Source organism: Carassius gibelio, chromosome B17 (genome assembly GCF_023724105.1).
Source record: "Carassius gibelio isolate Cgi1373 ecotype wild population from Czech Republic chromosome B17, carGib1.2-hapl.c, whole genome shotgun sequence".
Taxonomy (NCBI): domain Eukaryota; kingdom Metazoa; phylum Chordata; class Actinopteri; order Cypriniformes; family Cyprinidae; genus Carassius; species Carassius gibelio.
Genome location: NC_068412.1, coordinates 15,859,869 through 15,878,484, shown reverse-complemented (window position 1 = coordinate 15,878,484; position 18,616 = coordinate 15,859,869). Strand labels below are relative to the sequence as shown.

The following is an 18,616-nucleotide window of genomic DNA, read 5'->3' as shown; positions in this document are numbered from 1 at the left end:
TAAAATAAATCCATAACAAGTGAAGAAACCATGAAGCTGTGGTGTTAAATTAGCATAAAGGTGAGTTTATAATGACAAATCTTCATTTTTGGGAGAACTAATCCTTTAACAGTATTTTTTATTACCAGTATTATTATTTTTATTACAAAAAATATGGAGTTCTTGAAACTTCTGGAATCACAAATTGAAGCACGATAAATTAATTTAATTTACCAATACTCCTAATTTATGAATAATAATAATAATAATAATAATAAATAAAAGTTTGAAATGAGCTTTGTCATAAATACAGGATAATATTTCCCAGTCACTAAGACTGAGAATCACTTGTCTAATTTCTATAAAATCGTTGTATAGTGAATATTTTGAAAATTGCATTTACATTTTACGCCCAGAAACATACTCAACGTACTCGATACAATACAATACAATATTCGAGTCTCAAACAGTGAATCACATTACAAGGCAAAACCGACTGTGCAAATCAAAAACACACATAAAACGATTTAATCATGAAAAGAAACACACCATGAAATGCCAAGCCCTATCAAAACACACAAGGAAAACACTTGTTGTCACAGACATGTTGTCACAGCGTTTCACAATATATCATCGGTGACTCTTAGCGTTCACGGGCCTGCATTCCATTGGCTTTGATCTCTGTCCATCATCTCAGGCGCTGAATCATGTGGTTAAAACACTAGCCCCGCCTCTCCAGAGCTATGCGCTGATTGGCCACACTTTGCGTCCTCGTCGCACATGCAGCCAATGCGCGCGAGGCGGGTCTGGCTCTCTCGGAGGTTCCTCAGTCCGGAGCGGTAGCGCGAGCTCAGTACAACGAAGAGAATCCAGCGAGTTCATATCGCGTGACTCTAGCGAAGAGAGAAAGAGAAAGAAAGAGAGAGCCTGCACCTTAAAATCAGCCCTTATATCTGGAGAGGGTCGCCGCAGCCTGGAGGGGGAACGTGGGATTTGATCTGCACCGTTATTTTTTTCTTTTGTGTTTTCTTTTTTTCTTTTTTGGGGGAAGGATTGTGATCGTTTGCGTGCCAAGATGATGGTCGGGGAGATGGAGGTGAAGGAGAGACCGAGGCCGAGTCCCGACTATCTCATGCAGTTATTGAACGAGAAGAAGCTCATGACGAGTTTACCGAACCTGTGCGGCATCTTCACACACCTGGAGAGACTCTTGGACGAAGGTACGTGTGTGTAAACCCGAACCGCGAGTGTGTGTGTGGTGTTTCACAACTTAACAAACTATCTGTTTTCAGCCAAAGAGACTCCTAACAACGGTTATGGTTACCCTTGCGTAACTTGCGGTTTTGGGTCTGGTTCTTAAGTTTTAACCCCTTTTGGGCCGTATTTAATAAATTTTCAACATTTCAAAAGTATTTTTCCCCGTAAATTCGTGTCTGAGGGTCGCTAGCGCTGTTAGCAGTCTGCTAAATCAACAACTTTTACTCATCGTCAAATTAACCAACCTTCACTTCTTTAACGTCAAATATAAGACATTTAAAGAGTTAACTCTTTCCATAAATGTTTATTTTGTGTTGTAAATCCCGTATTACTAGGCGTTTCAACGGTTCCTAACTTATATTTGGGTGTGAGTGACGTTAGCCAAAATTAGTAACGTTAGCTGCCCACAAGAAACTTCGTTTATTTTTCGATTGAAATCGCTTTATTATATGATAATTTACTCGGTTATACTATATATGTACTCAACACAAGGGATTTAATCAAAACAATTAGCTGTTTGTTTGCAGATTAAGATTTCCCCCCGGAGGCGTTCAGTTGAGTTTTGCATGAATGCCTTCGAGAGTTTGAGAGACACACACACAAGTGCCTATACCCGTCTGTGTCAACAGTACAACATAAACTACGGTTTTATTTCACATCTTTAATGTATAAAGCGTAATTTTTTTCATGCAACATGTGAAGGAGAAAGAGTGTCCGTGGCTGATATGCAGCGGGTTTCTCTCAGTGTATCTGCACCGTCACCCATTTCTCTTCACACATGTTGTGCCTTTATTTACACACGCCGTTTGTCTAAAATGCATGCAGTTTTAAAGTCGGACTTTAATCTCCTCTCTCTGTTCCGATACGGAGATGCATGAAGTGCACGAAAGCTGGTGCTATTGACATGCAAACACGCGTCTCTGTTTGTCTTGAAACAAAGAGGGACGAGCAGCCGCAAAATCTGCGGCAATGTTATCCATTATCAGCTTTGTTTGCGCTCGTATTCTTCCAGGGTGTTGCTAAATCACCCTGTGATTCACCGGATAAACTAGTTTGGTTTGACTGATCTCAACTCCACATTCCGCCACACAACCTCAGAAACCACACTGTAGATTGGGGTTTTTTGGGTTGGGTTTTGACTTTTCCATAAGCACAACTGAACCTCTGCCAAGGTCACGACTGAACTTATTTTTTATTTATTTATTTTTTTCATGTTAAATATGGATTAAATTTTGTTTATTTGTTAGTTTTGTTCTATTATAGGAGAAAACATGTTTTAAAGATATAGTTCTTGCAAAATTTACATTTTGAAAAATATATCAAATATATATAAAAAATATCAAATTATGCACTTGTTTCACAAAAGCAAGTCTAGATTAGCTTTGGAACGGCTGGAGAGTTAAAAAAATATAATAAACTATTTTTTTTATGTCTTTTAGTTTTAGTACGTAGACACTGGACTACCGAACTATTGAAGTTCTTACATCTACAGTAGGGCTTTTCTTTTCTTTATAAACGTAAATGGCACAGATGTGTTTCCTTAAGAAGTCGTCGTCTTGCTCCTTTAGTGTCTCCATGAGAGAATTCTCATGAAGCTGTCTGCTCTGACACCAAACAGCGAGGTGTTCGTTCCTCCTGCAGTGATACAGCCTCATGTTTGTGTATCTGGACTCATTCTGCTCTGTTTACCTGAACTTTGCTCTTCTCTTGCTGTAATCTGTTCTCCTCAATCCACTCAAAAATGAGCTGAAACCGCAGAGGACAACTTCATCCCTTTTTTTTCTTCTTCTCTGACACACATTTATTTGAACACACACATGGATTGGACAAGGTATAAAATCTCTGCTGCGCTCAGCTGAATTTGCATACTGATTTGGCAATGCAAATGAGCAGCTCGGGGTGATGTGGGCCAGTCGTGTATTTGTAACGGTAAATACTCAGACTTAATGCGTAGGGAGGGAAATTTGTACAGCTACACACAGCGGCTGCTATCTCTCCTGTCCTCTGCTTTACATCAGATTGATATGGGTTTTTAAATGCCTGATACTGATGTCTAGACAGCAGGGTGATATAATGCCATTTTTAGCATGTATATTTAATGAGTAATATTTATTAAAATCCCAAAACATGCTTGAGGATGTAAAATGTGCAATTTTTCTGCAAACTGACGGAGAATGTTATTGATGTGAATAATCACAAAATGATGCGTTGGTCTGTCACGAGTTTTAGAAAGGACGTGTATTGCATTGATCTAAGATTAGAGAGAGAGAATCGAGATCAGTTGAAAAAGGCATTAGCAGAGATTGAGCTGAGAAGGTTAGACAGGTGATAGTATTTTAGGTGTTTTATCAAGCATGAATGTTATTATTGTGGATTTTTCGATGCGTAAATAAAGCACAGACTTGATAGCGTCTCGATGCAGCTTCACATTTTTCTCCTGGATGAAAGAGATCTGGTGTGTGTGGAGGTTTGGAGGTGAAATGTGGGAACGCTTTCTCAGTTGTCATCTTGTGAGAGTTCTCGTGACAGCTGTGCACAAACGCTCATAACTTGACTGGATCGTGTGTTTGCAGCTGTTGTCATGGCAAAGGAAAACCAACACCCTTACATCTCCCTCATCACCCTTTCTGTTCCCCACACAAGACAACTGTTCTCCTCCCTCTCCCCGCACTGTTTGAGTGTGTGTGTCAGGCTGACGAGAGAAAGACAGGTTTGCAGCGTGCTTGTGATCTTCAGAGGTGACCCTGCGGGTGTTTTTAGAGCTGTCTTTGATAAGTCGGTGGCAGCTGAGTCCAGTGCCAAAGCTCAATGCAGGCGGTGTTCAGAAATGGACACATCGATGGAAGGAACGAGTCAAGGTTAAAGATCTTGATTTCGCACGGTCATACAAGTCTTGAAATGGTTTGTTTGTCTGAAATATGTGCTGGATTTTCTGCAGGCTTTACTCCAGTTTTCAGTGTCACACAATCCTTCAGAAACTGATGTTCAAACATTTCTTAATGTTTAAACAGCTGTGATGCTTAATTGTTTTTGTTTTTTTTTTTTTTTTACTGAATGAATATAATGTTTAAAAGAAAAGCATTTATTTAAAATAAAAATATTTTGTAGCATTTTAGATGCTACTTTACTGTTACTTTTGAATTGAATGCATCCTTGAATAAACGAGTACTCATTTTTCAACAACAAAAAATGCCTGATATTTTTTTTTTTCTCATTAGTTTAGCTGAATTTATTTTACAGTCCTCTAGAATAAATATTAAATCTTGATTCTGTTTGGTCAGTGTATAAGCTGTACTAGGACCAATTCCCCACTTCGATGATCAATAAGTTATTTCTTCATTAAATTCAGTACATTTAGATGCAGTGTTCATATTTGAGGTCATTCCAGGTGCTAACAAGAGGTGATTCTTACAGGCTGGGACCCATGGGACCCCTTACAACATCTACTTTAATTAGCTAGCTAGGTCCATTAGCTCAGGTACTCTGCTTGAGCCAGGCTTCAGTAGAGTGTGTGTGCAGATAATTTTATTCTCTCTATCTTTGTTTCTCTTTCGTTTTCTGTGTCCTGCTGGGCGGTGATAAATTGGATAGCAGGAAGAGGTTGACAGGGTTAGCTCAGGGAACAGAGGAGTCTCGCTCATTTTCACCCAGTGGTGGCGTGTGTGTGTGGACTGGCCCCTGACTTGGCTCTTGTGTGGCCCCTGATAAAGTCATGTCTGTGTGCGTCAGGCTGTGCCCCTTTATCAAGGGTCTTTCTCACGAGTGCAGGGGTTTCTTATCAGACTCTGTCCTGCCAGCGCTCCTGTCCGCCTGATGCCACACAGACACCAGCGTACACCCCTTCAACAACTTTTCTATTTGTATGCAGTGAAGTATTTATTTAATTGGACCAGTTTTGGCTCTCGTTGAACCAGATCACAAGTTCTCTTTCGGCTACCATAGCTGAGGGCGTGATGGACTGAAGCTGATTCAGTGACTCCGACATGGTCACTAACTTCCTTACTACACTCACGCTCATGTGCTTCCCGTAGGAGAACAGCAGGGCTTTCATGGGCCAGCTCGCACAGGAACAGACTGATTCAGTGTTTTTGGAAGAGGAGGAGTCCTTTTCGTTAGAACCGAAAAGCAAAAAGTAATGCTTTATAGCATGTGTGTCTGCAGTTTTACTGTGGTTAAGAAAATCTGTCCAGGAGCGGTTGGTGTTCATTCCCTCTCTCTCTCTTTCTGGAGCGGGGGAAGGGCCTCACCCTTTCACATTCCACAACTGCCTGAAATATCTCCACACCCCTTCACACTCCTCTTTCATGCCGTTTCTGCACTGTTTTTCTCCGTTTTACAACCAGCAGCTTGGAGACACTGTGTTTGCCTTTGCATTTTTCTCTAGTTCTCACACTCTCTAATTGAGCAACAGAGGAATTGTTTGGCAAAATCAGACCTCGCTATTCCTCAGCGCACACATTCATTAAGCAATTGAATCGGTCTAATGTTTGTTCTGTCTCTTTAAATGCTTTAATTAGGCGTAATTATGATCATGATCATTTCTTAAGGGCTAGAAAATAGTCCTTGAATTGATCTACGTGGACCGTGGCCTCGGCCAAAGGTGCTTCTGTTTGATTGTCTCACCCTGTGATTTCAACTATTCACCTCCAATTTGCTCTCAGCAGCAGATAGGCAACACTGCAGGCTTTATTTCACTGCAGAAATTGGAGTCTCCAAACCAATGTGTTGATTTTTCACCCTATCTGTCTGTTTTGAGTGTTGCCTAACAGAAGACCAATCAGACTGAGCCATGCACCAGACCTCATGGAAGAACGCAGATGTCATTGTGATATAAGTGGGTTATTTGTCTGTATTTTCTACAGCAAATGTTGTCAGACTGATTCCATTAAAAAAAATCCAGTTTTGTTCATTTTTATTTAAAACCGTTCTCTCTCTCTCACATGCTCACACACACACAGTAAGTGTTCTTGCAGTTCACTCTGTCAGAAATGGCTATTGTCTGTAGTGGTCGTCCGATATATTGCCAAGGCCGATAAGTTTTTCTCCTTAGTCGATGTGTTCAAGGCGGGACTTTTAATTAATCAGAACGGTTAAACAAAGGAATTAATGTATAAAGTATTATAACGATTGCTTTTATATTAGACCTAGTTATATAAAAACAAACATTATAATACTTTCTCGTTTTCCGTCAGCATTAAGCAAATGTGCATTTATATAATTTAAACAAATCTTTGAATGAATAATGAACAATTTCACACTTAACACTCTGATGTAAATAAGCTCAACACTTATGGACAGCAGAGTGGAACGAGTGAAGGAGGCTTTATCCCCATGTATCACACAAAAGTGATGATTCGAAGTCGACCAACCAACGTTCTGCAGGGAGATTTGCTCCACCCTTTTGGTACCATTTGCTGTGCTAGGTATCCCAGCGGAGGGGTACCCAAAAAGTGGTATGGTTTGCTATTTTGGCAACGTGCACAGCTTATTAATTGTACTAGTAATAATTGCATACTGTACTGTACCGTACCGAACCTTATCGCTCCGTGGAAACGAGCCATTAGTCACCTGTTGCAATTTTAACATTCCACTACTGCCAACTGTGTGTGAGAGAGGGAGAGCGGGAGAGAGATTTGTTTTGCTGCGGATGTTATATCGGCCTCCATCAATCCCCCTGTCAAACACAACAGAGAAGCCATTGCCATCCCTTCGCGCTACACAAAGATTTGTCTTTGTCTGCTAGCTCCTTCTTATGCTGCTGCATTTGTGCTCAATTAGCTCTTAAATGTGTCAAAAACAAAAGCGCGTCATGGACGAGGAAGACCATGTCACGACTGTGCTTTGTGAGAAGGCTTGCTGTGCTAGTGGGGTCAACAGATTGATTGTGTTCACAGAGAGCGATGGCAGGTTCGAACAGAACAGGGTGGCAGAAAAGAGAGGGAAAGACAAATAGAATGTGTTGTGAATGAGGTCAGCCTGCATGGAGGGGGGTGGGTGAGTGGTTTCACAGGGTGTCTGCGCTTGGACAATGAAGCACTGTGTGTTCAACATTGCCCTCTCGCACACAGATGACATCACTGCTCAGGCATACGGGATGTGACCTTGGTTACAGCTTCCTGTTTGAGACTTTTTATACCACCAGTGTGATCAGCACAAAGCTGATCGTGTGAGGCTTTGCATTCTTTCACTCATTAAGAGCTCTGCAAACTTCACAACAGTAGCCACACAGAGAATTGATCATGACCATAAATTAATTTGGCTTTATGACTGAAGTAATTTAGATAAGAATGATACGCCAATGTGTAAGCATTCTCTTCCAGTTAAAGGAAGCCATAAAAACATTCATAAACACGTATGCAGCTGCAGATGCACGCTTTGCCAACCTGTTGTATATAGATAACCTGTGTTTTTATTTTAACATGGTGGCAACAAACCACAGACCTTCAGATGATTGTGCTAATAAAATGATGTTATTCAGGTAGCTCGGCAAGATTCTCTTTAAACCGTTGCTGTTGTTGGGGTTTTCAGAAACCGGTCTGATGTTGTGATGGCATTGGTGGAAAATTTTGTGTAAAACTCATTGGTATGATTCAGTGGATTGATATTTATTATGAAGAGCACAGCAAATTTGAGAATGTAAACTGCATGTATACATATAACATGTATGAATATAAAATTATGCACTTTATATAGTAAAAATGTAAACTACTATTTTTACATTAATTTGATTAAACGTGACTGTAAAGACATTTAAAATGTAAGTTTCAATTTAGAATATTTTTTGATTGTTTGAATGTTTTATCAATCAAAGAATTCTGAACAAAATGTGTCAGTTTTCACAAAGGCAGAATATGCTGCTTTTAGTATGTTGCACTTTCATTCCATTCTCTCTGCATCTTTCTCTTCCTGTCCTTAAGACCATCAGCTGAAAGCTTGTGGTGGACCGAAATGATGATAAAAAAAAAAAAAAAAATAGGGAATCTTTTTATTTTATTTTTTGGCCTGTGTATGAACATTTGTGAAGACCACCTTACAAGTGTCCATCTAATGCTGGAGTTTCAATCGGTTTACATTTCTTTCCCACTCTCTCACAAACATGCACAGCATTTCTGTAAATATTTGTTTTTATCTTAGTTGCCGTAGGCACCCTCATTTTAATTACAGATCCTCCGGGTAGCACTGTTCTCTGATTGGTCCTTGGATTTTGAAGCAGAGTTTCACTTTAGAATGCCAATGAACTGGTTTTACACATCTGCTGATCTGTACTGCATGACTGAAAAGTTCCTTGATAAGTATCTGCCTTATCGTTCCTGGTACAGGTTTCGTCTAGTGACATGGGCGGCACAGTAAACCTAAACATTAGACTGAACCATCAAAGTGCCGGAGTGAGAAACATTCTATAATATACTTCCGTCTTGCTCTTTAATTTAATAAAATTGGTTTAACCTGTCTTCAAGGCTGGCAGACAGTCTCCTTCCTCTCGCACACGGTCGTGCTCAGGCTTGTCTAGGAGCTTCTGTTGTTGTGGTGCTATTACCCAGAGTGCTTTGCTGTCATTACTACTAGAGATGGTCCGATACCCTTTTTCTCTTCCCGATACCGATTCCGATACCTGGGCTCAGGGTATCGGCCGATACCGAGTACTGATCCGATACCTGGGTGTGTATCTGTATATACAGCTGTATATACTACTAGCCCTGTGTAAATTGCTAGAATTTTTTTATGGTGTGCTTCAGACAGATCCCTCAATAAAACATGAACAAATACATGGTGAACTACTGTATTTATTACAGTATTTTTATTATCTAACATGAATTTGACAGTATTATTTATTTTCATATGCAAAAAAGAACTTCAAATGCAGCCAAAAATCTAACACCGCAAACTAAAAAAGGTATTTAAGTTTTACAATATAACTGTATAAAAAAACTGCAACAAATAAGTCTAGGAATATAAAAAAAGATCTATTAATCAGATAATCTCTTTACAACAAAACAAGTAAAAAACAAGCAACCATCTAGGCATAATTATTATTATTATAGAGACGTATTATTATTACTGTAGGCTACAACAGTAGCTTTATATATTGTCAATTTACTCATGTAAACCAAACATTTATTTTAATGGGCTGCCATGAAGATCTTTGAGTGTCTGTGTTTATGATATGACAGTATTCTCAAATGAAACGGTAAATTCTCATGAAGTGACGGTTTATGCGTTCGTGTCCTCATGACACACAGCAGAGACTACAAAACAGCGAGCTCTCGCGCATCTGTGCCAGTCACCCACAGAGATGTAGATTTTGCGGGAGTAATATTTAAATAGTATTTTGCAGTTTAATATTCACAGACACTAGTATATATTCGGCTACTGTCTGGAGCCCTGCGCTTTGACTTACACGGAAGCGACTGAACGCAGCTGCCGGTACTGAATATACTTGAGAGTCTGTAACTACCGGTACTACAGAGACATACTGCTAACCACTGATCTATAATATAGAAGCGGCTTCACTGTCTTTTGGCAGTTTAGAATGTGATGAGTGATCCAGTCATATATAGATCAGGGCTGCTAACGCGTTTTCATTTCTTCTTCGCTGCTCTAAACAGGGGTTGCTTGTGGCAACACAGCACAACTTCCTGTGTTTTCAATGCATTTTGAGCAGCGAAGAAGAACCGTGCAGCGGTTAGGCAAAGCTTGCGGTCATAACTAGGTATTTTTTAAGAAAATGGTATCGGATCGGTATATGGGTTCATGTACTCGCCGATGCCGATGCCAGAATTTGTTGTGGTATCGGAGATATTTCCGATACTAGTATCGGAATCGGAACAACTCTAATTACTACTCCTGTGAAGGATGGCACTTTGTGTTTTCTGCCATCCTGTGTCCCCAGGCATCTCTTATGAGATCACTTGCATAGTGAAACTAGCACCTTGAGATCTCTTTCTCTCTCGTTCACTGGTGTAAATGGTCCTTGTCATTGGCTGCCCTCATTCCTGCTAATTAAAAGCAGAGGAATGCAGCCCTGCCACTCCATCTCGCACTGTTAGAGGACAGGAAAAAAGAAGAAATTACGAAGAGGAAGATTAGTTCAATGCAGACGCGTGCTGACGAGTTTTGCATGGCTAGCTTTTGACCACCACCTCATCAGATCCCAAACCACAGAATCAAATCAGTTCTGCTTTCCTTCACACCACTAGTGAGCGATTAGTGCTGATATTGGTGTTTTCAACACCACAGTGAGTTATTTAAAGAAAACTTTGAATGAGTTCAGTTTTAATGGAAAAGGGAACAAAGACCACCATTTTGATCTTTGTGTTTTTTTTTTCTTTTTTCTTTTTTCTTCATGCTAATAAAGTTTGTTAGCATGTTTCAGGAGGATAAGTGAGGTGTTCGGTCCAGGAGGAAATGGAAAGAGGTGTTTGGTTATCTACTCTAAGCACATTTACTGACTGGTTCCTTCCTGCTTGAGCATTCAGTTCTTCCTGTCATTGTTTAGCAAGTTTACTGCATTCTCTCTGTGTGTGTGTGTGTGTGTGTTGGGGGGGGTCTGTCAATGAAGGCATTCCTGAGGAATTAATAAATAATTAATGCCCAACTGAATCGTCATACTAGTCTTCAGTATAAACCATGATATGAGTATATTTTTTCCATGTTGCCTGTTACTGATATGAACATGGTCCTCTTTTCTGAACAGTCACACACTCTCAGGAAGTCTTGATCACTCAGTTGATGGTCTGTTAAAACATGGATGGCTTTTTCTTCCTGCACCAGTTCAGCATCCTCTGTTTACTTCCTGTTATTCCTCTGATCCACATCCTGCTGAAGCTCCCTTGTTCGAGTATGTGTGCACAGTTGGCGTACAGTCAGAAATTCATATGGCAAGTTAAGTGAATTATCTGTAAATTTCTTAATCGTATGATCAGTTTCTCTTATCTCTACTACAACCTCTTTAAATTTCAGAAACATCTGTTCTGCCTGTGTGTGTGTTTGAGTAAGTCTGAGAGAGAACAAAGTCCTTGAAGCATATTGGTCTGCCTGCTCATTGTACTTTGAGAAAAAGAAAAGTATTGGTTTACATTTTTCCTAATTAAAAAGCCACAGATTTTTATTTATTTTAAATCCAAAATGTATAATTCTAGTACAAGTAAAATGCATCCAGTAAAAATAATGCAATAGACAGACAGTGTTGTCTATTTATTTATTTATTTGGTATCATGTCATGGTGTCTCTTCAGTCAAATTTATTTTAAACTACAAACTCATAACTCCAAAAACGAAATAATTTTGCATCAGTGATTCAACAGCAGCACCACTGCTGAATAGTGATACAGGAGAAAAGGCCTGTGCATTCATGTGTATTTGGTTGGATCGGCCGGGCTGTGTCAGTTCTTTTGTTCCTCTGTGTCCCGAACTCACCTGCTTCTCAACAGACCAGCTGTAACCAGCCTCTTCTTGTAACCATAGACTTTAAAGCTGTTGGATTCCCTGTGTAGCGTATGGGTTGGGTGTAAGCGTAATCTACAGGCTGTGGCTAGACCCTGCGCCCTGTCGGGCAGCCATTAAACCACCGCAGTAACTGTGTTGTGCTCTCATCCTGAATGATAACCCAGACCCACCCCCTCCCCAACAGCTCTACTCTATAACCCTGCACCATATCATCAAGTGTGACAAGCCTCCCTGCTAAATTTAGCTCCTCATAATGGCTCTGCGGAAACCCGGACTGCAGCAGGACAATCTGGGAATGCGCAGTGAGATGAAGGAGAGATCGGAGCGTGTGTTAGGTCAGGGATCAGGTTCATTCCACTACTAATGTCCAGCTTTCTAATCTTTTAATCCTCAGTCTTTCTGATTACATATAACTCCGAAACACCTGTTGTTGTTGGTAGGGATATGTATAATCTTTGTGACCTGTTTGTTATCAGACATGTAGGCTCTTTCTGAAATGGATTTCTATTTCTAAAATGCCTTTCCCCTCTACCTCCTGACCATCTGATGACGTGTTCAAGTTTGTAATACAGCTGATGTGTTCCTTCGTGGCTGGTGAGAACTGTAGAAGTACTTGGAACCATCACTTTTTCCATTCAGTCCCTGGCTTAAAACAAAGCACTCTGTTTTCCTATCAAAATCCGAATCTGGGAATTGTTTGTGAGTTTTTGCGTGCTTCCAAATCTTGGTGTTTAATAGTCTTTTAGTGAAGTTGTGTGTGTGTGTGTAGGTGTTGGTAAACTTGACTAACCAGCCTCTCATGCATTCTAGAGTGTTCAGTGATTGTGTGCTCATTTGAGAGCCCCCACCTCTGCCTTTTCTAGCTCTTTTCCACTGAACTGATGCTGGTGCTCATCCAGGAAGCTTTCAGCATCGGCCAGCACTTCCACTGAATTGAGGCGAACAATTACAGTGTGACACTTTGCAGACATAACCCCCACAAATTGAGCACTGGGTGCAAGGAGCACTCGAATGTTGGAATTCAGACCTGGATCTTGTTCAGCATTTATAAAAAAAAAAAAACACATTGCATTAATTCTTCACTAAAACATCTAATATAAATACTTAATGGAATGGCTTAGTCAAAAATGAAAACGCTGTTGTACTTGAATCACTTTCAAGATGTTCCAAACCTAGTTTTCTGTGCACATACAAGTAATTACTGAGAAAATGCTCAGCAAAATCAGCCAAAACATTATTCAAAATATCAATCAAACAGAAAACAACAACAAAAAACTACAATGTACAAACTGAGGCAAAGTAATCGGTGTTGTTGGGTGAACCTTTAAGGATTCATGTGTCATGTTCAAACTCAGTGAAAACTTTAAACGGAGTTGTTAAATTCCTTTCAGTAAATTCTTTTCTGTAGGTTGTAGGATTCAGTGGGAGTGTTGTAGCTCGGTCTCTGGTAACTGATTACATTTGAGTTGGTGTGTGGCGGCCCCAACCATGTAAGCTCTGAATGAGAGAGACAGAGATTTTTCTTCTTCTGTGTTTGACTTTTTCACCTCTCCCTTCCTCCTTCTCAGAAGCAGAGGTCTTTATTCTTTTTTTCCCCCTCCTGACAGGGAGCCGAGGCACTGCCCAAAATAATGAATGTTTATGTATGAAATTCAGCTCTAATATTTACAGAACACAGTCTCTGTGAAAATCTGGTTCTATGAGCAGTTTTTACTTTGGGCCTCTTGTCAGTTAACATGGAGAAACTGGAATAAAAGTTAATAACACTGGGACTAGTCAGTGCTCACTGACAATACTTGAGTTTCTTATTTACTACTTTTCTCACCCTTATTTACTACTTTTCTCACCCCTGTTAAAATTAGAATTGATAGTACTTTTATTGTACAGTCTATCTAGTTATTTCCTGGTGGGGATGGACCATAGACTGTATAAAAACATGAGCATAGTGTCCGTGACATCACCGTCGATTTCTGAAGAGCATTTTTTTTAAGCTCAAATCTCACCATCTTGGCAGCGCGTCACTCTCAGATAAATCGAAAATGGGAAAAGAAGCGGGAGCTGGTTGCTGAACTTAGTCCAGTCCTGGATGCTTCTGACGCTGTCTGTTGTTCAGGAGTGGCTTGACACAAAGATTGTGACAGCTGGAACCTTTGTCTTGCATATGTCTGTGTGCAGTGGTTCTTGAAGCATTGACTCCAACTGCAGTCCAATCTTTGTGAATCTCCCCCACGTTTTTGAATGGGGTTTGTTTCACAATCCTCTCCGGGGTGCAGTTATTCTTATTGCTTGTACACTTTTTTTTTTTTCTACTACATCTTTTCCTTCCCTTTGCCTATGTATTAATGTGCTTGGACACAGAGCTCTGTGAACAGCCAGCCTCTTTTGCAATGAGCTTTTGTGTTTTGCCCTCCTTGTGCAAGGTGTCAGTGGTCGTATTTTGGACAACTGTCAAGTCAGCCGTCTTCCTCATGATTGTGTAGCCTAAAGAACTGGACTGGGAGACCGTTTAAAGGCCTTTGCAGGTGATTTGAGTTAATAAGCTGATTAGAGTGGCATTAGATGTCTGCAATATTGAACCTTTTCACAATATTCAAATTTTCTGAGATACTGGATTTAGGATCTTCCTTAGTTGTCAGTTATGATCATCAAAATTAAAAGAAATAAACATTTGAAATATATCAGTCTATGTGTAATTAATGCATATAATATACAAGTTTCACTTTTTGAATGGAATTAGTGAAATCAACTTTTTGATGATATTCTAATTATATGACCAGAACCTGTACGTGCTGAACTTAATTTATTATTCACAGTATGAATTTCTTTATAGCATATTTGTTTTTTGTTTTCTTCGCAGTATCAAATTTGGACTGCTTCAAGGAAATTGAAAGTCTCTTGCATGTTGTACCTGAATAAACAAGCTCCCATCACCTGATTTTTGACAAGCTGTTGCATCTCTTTACTCCACAGCATATTTTTCTGGAAGAGCCATATTAATGCTGCAGGAAAATATTCTCCCTGGCAAAACATGAAATGCAGTGCTGAGTTCACAGAATTCATGCATGAAGCAAACATTTCTGAAAGGATTTTTACTTGCTGGCCGTCAGCAGTGAAATATACTGAATTCTGGTTTTGGAGGCCAAGGATTTTACTCTTTCAAAAAGAGGTGTGGACATTTGATAAGAAATGTACACACTTTCCAAAGGCCCTGCTTTCTTTTCCCCCAAAAGAGCCCCCTCTTTTCTCAGTTTGGAATGTAAGTGCAGAATTGAATTGTCTGTTGAGAAAGTTGTTTGCAGCTTGAATAAAGCATAGAATGCATTAAGCAGGAATCTTGTGGCTGCAGAGACTAGCTGTGCTTTATGATAGCTGAAGTGCAATGCTTCAAAGTGGAAAAACTTGTACATCAGCAGACTTTCATCTCAAGCACCTCTTTCTTTTATTTTAATCTTAAAGAGCTTTGAGCACTCTCCATCCTTTTGTGTAACATCTACTAAAGTACCAAGCGGAATCACCGTTTCTTTAAACTCTCTCTCGCTGTTCGCTCCGCTACATGCTCCCTTCCTTATCAATTAAGGGTTTTTTAAGAGAAATGGGAAATTCAGACCCTTGAAACCAAGGCTTGTTCACTGTGCTGAGGTTTATACACTTTTGTTCCAATATTTGAAACACTTATGTGCTTGACTGTAACAATATTGGTGTATTTAAATATCACAGCCGCTATTCCCTTCTGACATAATGCAGGAATCCAAATGACAGATGAATGCAAAATATATTTTTTATTTTTGTCCATACAATAAAAATTAGTCGGATTCAAAACAACTTTCCCCCCTTGAATATTATCTTCCTTTGAATGAAGTTGTTTGGAATTACATGAGGATGATTGACTAATAACATAATTTAAATTTTTGGGTGAACCGTCTCTTTAACGGATAACTATTAAGATGTGACATGCATCTTTTCACTCCTGCTTCATTACTATCAGCGTCTGTTTAATAGCTCCTAAGTAACTAGTCCTCAGACAGATGGATGCAGATGTTTGCTGAAGTGCTAAAAGCAGCAGGTTTCACAGTAAGAGTACAGTCTTTGCATCAGCCTTTTTCTGTTTACCTTTTATTCAGACCTCTCTATTCCTTGACTGCCAATGCCATGGATAGCATTTATATGCATTTATATATACCTTTTTATATACTTACAGCTCATCTTTACTGAGGTAGTAATGTTGCTTATATTAGCAAGCATAAGGACTGGATGGTTGTTTTGATGGATGGGTTGGCAGTGAAAGGACTGGAGAGAGAAAGAATAGTCTGTTCAGACAACCTCCGATTCAGGGTCTCGGGATGTTTAACCTTGTTTACCTGCTCACTGGTTTTGTGGAGGATTATTTTGGTTTGGTTTCTTATATGGTGCCAATATCAGACCAGAAAAGGTTTTATTTCATTCTTAAAATATACAGTTGCTTTTCTTTTGCATTTTTATGACTATCACCCTGTGTTCCCCTCCATATACTACAATTCAGAGTTGTTTTGAATTGTTTTATATATATGTAAATCTTTCAGTTATAAAGTTTTTAATTTCTTTACATTATAAATTATTGAATACCTTGAATATCGGTTTCCAAAATTTTAAGTAGAACAAGTGTTTTCAAAATGTTAAATAGAAATGATTCTTGAGTACCAAATCAGCATATTAGGATGATTTCTGAAGGATCAAATGACACTGAAGACTGAAAAAATAGCTGCTGAAATAGGAATAAATGATAAAATAATGTATTATTATTATTATTATTATATATATAATAATAATAATAATAATATATATAAATTGATGTGCCTGTAAACCTTTTTCCCCACCCCTAATGTGTAGGGCAGTCCACATGTTGTGTTTTCATAACTACACAGTGACCTGTAGTTTATTTATGGGTAGTGAACAGACAGCACATCATCAGCATACCTATCAAACTGAAGCCAGAGCGGTCATAACTTGCACAAACACTTTTACCCCCCTCTGACATGAAAACCGACCCCAGAACAGCAGCCTGCCCACCGAGCATTTGTGGGGGCTCAGGGTCTTGCTTAATGGACCAGGATTTGTTGTCACTACTTTTCCACATTCCTGCCTCACCCCTTAGTAAAGTTTAAACTGTGACCTTTGTGCTGGCAAACAAGGTACTTAACCATTAGGCTACCAGCGGCCTGGGCATTGAAATTAGGACTCACCTCGGAGTTTGTGCCTGCTAATGGCATGTGCTCGATATCGCTCGCTCTCTCTCTTTCTCGCTGCTACTTTATGGTAATGTGGCATTTCACTGTGGCTCTCTCGTTCCGCCAAAGAACAGAAACACTTTAGTTTCTATTTTTCATTGGCTCCTTTTTTTTTTTTTTTTTAAGTGCACACTAAAAGTGTGCTTTTAGGTGTGAGGATTTGGTGTGTGTGTATGTGTGTGACAAAGACAGCAAAAAATACAAATCATGTATAACGTAGATTATCATTTACACTTAAGTTTATTTCTGATGTGTATTGAAAGGTCACATGGTGAGGTATGTATACTGTGTGAGCCTCAGAAAGATTTAAATGGACTGCTTTCTTGTTCATGACCCATTTCTGGTGGAGTCGAGGATATTTACATTTTTTAATTCCTGCTTTTACTTTAAACTACTCTCTTGCAGTCCAAGAATATTAAACATGCAGACACGCAGCACTTTTACTCCAGAGAGACAGAGAGAAATCCTTCCTGCTGTAGTGTGTTGAAAGGTGGAAGGAGAGACACTAGGAGAAAGCAAGAGATGGAAAAAGAGAAGGGTGGAGGAATATGAGGTTGTGCTCGGGTCAAGAAAGAAGATAAATTGAGTTCTGTAAATGTGGCTAACATACATACAGCAGTTGTCACCTCTTCTTCATGTGTGAGATAGGGCTGGATATATAACGATATTATCGTATATCGACGATGTGTCGTAAGTATCACAGTGTCGATGTCAACAGTACGGTATCGGACAAATGATAAACCTAGTAAGCTGGACATTTTTTTTACATAGCCCCATAGTCACCATACAGGTTTTTTGCATGCATGTATGAAACAATTTAGTTGGAGGGCTAGGAATCGAAAAGCTATTCCTATTTCTGAAATCTGATCGGATGGATAAGGTCAGGAATCGAATTATATGAATGTCCATTTATTGTGATTTCAAAAGATTAAACTGACAGAAGATGAAATGGAACTCCCTTCTGCACTCTTGAACAATGGACTGAGCACTCTCGCATTATTACACATTCGAATAGTCAAATACACAGTCATATCAAAATATCTCATAAATACAAACGGTTCTGTCTTAAGTGAATGTAAAGAGCGGAGGAAGAATACAAAGGTGTATTGGATCCGTGCATTAACAGAAGCTGCTGCCGCCAGTCAATGTTAATCAAAGAAAAAAAAATTAGGTATAGGCCTATTCTATTTTAATCCGCAGCTTAATAAAAGTTAAGCAGAGATATATATATCTTGTAATGCCACTGGAGATCACAGCCATTATATATATATATATAATGTGTGTGTGTGTGTGTATATGTATGTTATATTATTTGTAAATGGAGCAGACACTGTCTAACCTTGTCTACAATAGACACGAGAGTAATCGTGCCACGCCCCGGTGCGCTAAATGTCTGTCTAAACTTGATAACACCACACTACAGTTGTAAATCATCTGAACTTAGTGTCAGTACATTTTGTCATAAATAGAACGAGGCATTAGTTTACTGATGGAGATCGTGTTAAATCACAGCGCATCCAAAGTAGACAACATCACTGGGTTCTATTGTCGCGCCACTCGTGCCCAGTGCTGCCATGGTGTGAGTTTAATGGGTTATGTTATAGCCCCAATTGTTTTACATTTTTTGTGAAATATCTGTATTGAGTGCATGATCTTATCGTATTATCTACT

General features: G+C 39.4%; 1 protein-coding gene across 4 annotated transcripts in view; it reads left to right on the top strand.

Moving 5' to 3' along the window:
• The first annotated feature begins 725 nt into the window (after nt 1-725).
• The window catches only part of qkia (QKI, KH domain containing, RNA binding a), a 74,107-nt gene continuing 56,216 nt past the window's right edge, over nt 726-18,616 (top strand). The window contains exon 1 of one of the 4 annotated variants that reach the window (XM_052580015.1): nt 726-1,199. In XM_052580015.1, coding sequence (XP_052435975.1) covers nt 1,055-1,199 — 145 coding nt within the window. In that variant the 5' untranslated portion in view covers nt 726-1,054. The remainder of the gene's footprint in view (nt 1,200-18,616) is intronic. The other 3 variants (XM_052580014.1, XM_052580016.1, XM_052580013.1) reach the window with 3 other exon arrangements.